This window comes from Notothenia rossii, assembly GCF_949606895.1.
Source record: "Notothenia rossii genome assembly, chromosome: 9".
Classification (NCBI taxonomy): Eukaryota; Metazoa; Chordata; class Actinopteri; order Perciformes; family Nototheniidae; genus Notothenia; species Notothenia rossii.
Window position 1 is genome coordinate 6,822,546 of NC_136907.1, and position 3,748 is coordinate 6,826,293.

A 3,748-nucleotide genomic window follows, 5' to 3' on the forward strand; every position below is an offset into this window, starting at 1 on the left:
CTTGATGCCAGCATGGGAAACATTAAAACTATATTAACGAGGGGAATGTAGCCGTGGCTATTTGAAAGCAGCCCTGATTCTCTTGAAGGAAAAAGGGAAGTGCATAAAAACCTAACACATGAGTCAAGTTGAGACGTAGGAGACATATATTTATGTTTTTATAAAAAAAAGACAGCACAGAGGAAGAGAGTCTCACAGCCTTTTATCTGTAAACAGTTCATGGAAACTATTTTAAAAACGTATTTATATCCGAATGAACATTATACATTACAGTTTTACAATCTACCACAACATTAACTTGTGTAAATAATTCAGATTCTACGAGAGAAACGCAGTAATGGCTTATGTGAGGCCTTTTAGCCTCGCTGCATGTTTCCTAGCAGAGATAACGTCATAGTGAAAGTGCACTGAGCCGAATGGACTCTTTGCTTTTATACCGCATGGACTTGTTTCTGTGAATGAACTGATGGAAACTGACATGACTCGTTCTTCCTCTCCCTGACAGATGAGTTGTTCCAGAAAGTTGCAGAGGATTACAACAGCAATGCCTTCCAGGAAATGAAACGTGAGTGCTTTATTAACACACACTGTGGATGAATCCTTTAAATAGGGGATTGGGACATACTGACCCCTTTCCCCCCCAAACTCACCGCTCACTGCTCTCCATTGATACAACTTAACACCTACCCTAGTGTAAGTGTCTGTCATTCATCTGTGTAGACCTAGAAACAGTTTATTTGGCTATAATCTAAAAGAAAATAGGAAGTCTACCACCTGAATTTGTCCCAGAGCTGCTACTTAGCTATTCATTTCATTTCAATTCAATTCAAAACCTTTATTTATTCAGGTGAAAACCCATTGAGATCATTGACCTCTTTTTCAATGGTGACCTGCTGATTTAGTGATAATAAGTGATAACAGGACTAAACCGGCCGAGTACAGCGACATGGAAACAGACAATAAGAAATATACAGTGAGATAGACGAATGATAGAATACCGAAGCAACTTATGAACAAACTCCTTTGAGGCTATTGGCTAATTCAAGTCTTATTTATATCTACTCTTGGATAGGGCTGCACGATTTGATAGAAAATCTCATTGTGATTATATTGACTGATATTGCAATTGTGATAATATTTTGTATTATACGAATCGATAATTTTTTTTGAAATCATCTTTTATCATTAAAATGCTCATGGTGTCATTTTTTTTTAAGAGGATCTGTACCAAACAGGGCTTTTTTATTGAGTCTACAGAATACACTTTGTAGGCCGGGACTTCTCTGAGAAATGCTTAATTCAGACATTTTCCTAGACCAAATATTTAGATTACTTATGGGCGACTGTGGCTGCGAGGGCGTGCGGTCGTCTCTCAACCAGAAGGTTGTGGGTTCGATCCCAGCCCATGCACTCAACATGTCAATATATCCTGGGGCGAGATACTTAACCCTGAGTTGCTCCCGATGGCCAACGGTGTGTGAATGTTAGGTCCTAAGGTACACTGCTCTGTATGAATGGGTGAACGACATGTAGTATGTAAAGCGCTTTGAGGGGTCTTAAAGACTGGACAAAGCGTTATATAAGTACAGTCCATTTACCATCCCTACTTTTGAATGCTCTTATAACATACATGTTATTTAGTGTTATGGTTAGAGACAAGATGCAGCAAGAGAAAGAGGGATCAAGATAATGTATTTTTAAATACCGTATACTGTGTCTTCCTGTGTTTCAGCAGAGGAAACGAGCGTGGACTTGAGCCAGAAGAAGGACTCATATTTCTATTCCTGTTGCCATAACAACTGAGGAAGAGGAAGGGAAACGGACTTGTTCGCCTCACTTCCGGTTGGATGAAAAACCTGGATTTTATGCTGGATACATTTGATGGGAAACTCTGCTCTGGAGCTGGGATCCAAGTCACAATATACCAAGTTGCACAATATGTTTTTCAATAGGTTTCTTTTGTGCCATTAAAAAAAAAAAAACTGACGGCTACAAAACGTTATGGAAGAAGATCTGCTTGAGGCTGTTACTGGCTGTGAGGGATGGAAACAACACTTTACCCAGCGATGTCCTTGTTCTTCCGTAGCTTCTTCTGGATTGGACCACAGAAGTAAAAAAAGTGATTGTTTGCAGTGCAGAGATCGAGGAGGGCTTTTGTTCAGCTATTTAACCTTGTTGTCTGTTATTCCTGCACAACCTGACAGGAGTGGAGTGAAGCAAGCTGGATCTGAAAAACCAAACACTCCAATGTTCCCGTTTACAGAAGCCCTGAGAGGCCGATGAGAAAAACTAAGTCTGGTGAGACAACTCTTGACATCTGATCTAAATATGTTTCTCTCTATGACTCGAGGGAAGGTGGAGGAAAATAAGGTTTTGCAGTATTTAAGATCCCTTTTTTAAATGTATTTTGGTTGGGGAAAAGGGTTTCTTAAAGTTACCAAAAAGGTTATCATCTTTGTAAAAGCATAACCTCTTGTCCCCCCTATCTATCGTAACTTATGAAACAAGGAAGAAAACGATTTTGATCAGACCTTAAAAGAAGTCTCACCAGTGCATGAATGAAATGATACGAATGATATCAATTTATGCCTTACTACCCACAAATTAAATGTCCAACATTTTGCAGAGCGCTGGCTCTTTAACGTTTACAAAAACATTCTGGATGTATTGATAACAAGCAGGGGTCACTCGTGGTACTGCAGAAATAAAAAAACACTGCCGCACCTAAAAGCTTTTCCCGGTGAGACTGCCATTATAAAAGAGACGTTTATAAGACTATTGACAACGCATATATTGATGTCTGAATAGCCCTCCAAGTCATCCCAATGTAACGTTTAAGGGATGTACTGAAGTTGGTAAAAAATGTGGTTATGCGATTTCTTTCAAATGAATGGCCGCCATCTTTGTAGTCCAGTTTCATGTTCCTATAATACATCCACAGTGACGACAACATGTTTCTGGCACATCATCTTTTGCAGAATAAGCTATGATTCTGATTTCACTTGACGCCAACATCTCTGTAATTCAACTGCATGACCTGAGCAGACTGAAAGAACATTTTAACGTTTGCTTTTCCACATTTAAACTCTAAAATTATATTTTGTCATTTCAAATGCATAGAGCACATATGGAAACGTGACTGGCAAATATTCGTTCAGTCTGTTGCTTCAGTGACATGTTCCTTTTTGAAGCTTTTAAGAAACACTTAAGTTCCCCTCCACTATGGTGAAAAACTGCAGATTTCACCAACAAGAGAAAAGCCGTTGTGGGTGAATGTGGAAACATGTCCTCTCGATGTCCTCAGAACAATCTGTACAGCTGTCTCACTTCAGGACTCTAATTTATTGCCTTTTTAAGTTATGCTGCCTGGAAGACGTGGGGAAATAAAAGATAATATCTGTTTCCTCCGTGTCGCTGCTTTGACGTGTTGATGTGTCATTTGCTGGAAATTAAATGCACAATATTTTTTATGGAGGGCGATGTAAAGTCATATGTTCTGTGAAATTAAAAGCTTGTTGAAATAACTTTTTAAAGATCTGATAGATTTGATGGGGATTCACTCTTTTGCCTTGGGTAAGAATAATGGCAATATACGGGAAAGGAAATGTATTACAAATCATCCCAATCCATAATGAAATGGATAAAAGGATTTTTTTTTTTTTTAACAGTTTCCATGTCATGTGTTGTAAAGACTCCATAATCTATCCAGAAGTGAAGAAGATAATCGTATCCAATAGAAGGAGCACTC

The 3,748-nt window shown here is 38.7% G+C and overlaps 1 protein-coding gene across 1 annotated transcript in view; it reads left to right on the forward strand.

Moving 5' to 3' along the window:
* The window catches only part of rab24 (RAB24, member RAS oncogene family), an 11,704-nt gene extending 8,180 nt beyond the window's left edge, over positions 1-3,524 (forward strand). Inside the window, 2 exon segments of the mRNA XM_079648663.1 lie at positions 506-565; positions 1,733-3,524. Of these exon segments, the coding sequence (XP_079504789.1) occupies positions 506-565; positions 1,733-1,803 (131 nt within the window). The 3' untranslated portion in view covers positions 1,804-3,524.
* Positions 3,525-3,748: the final 224 nt, after the last annotated feature.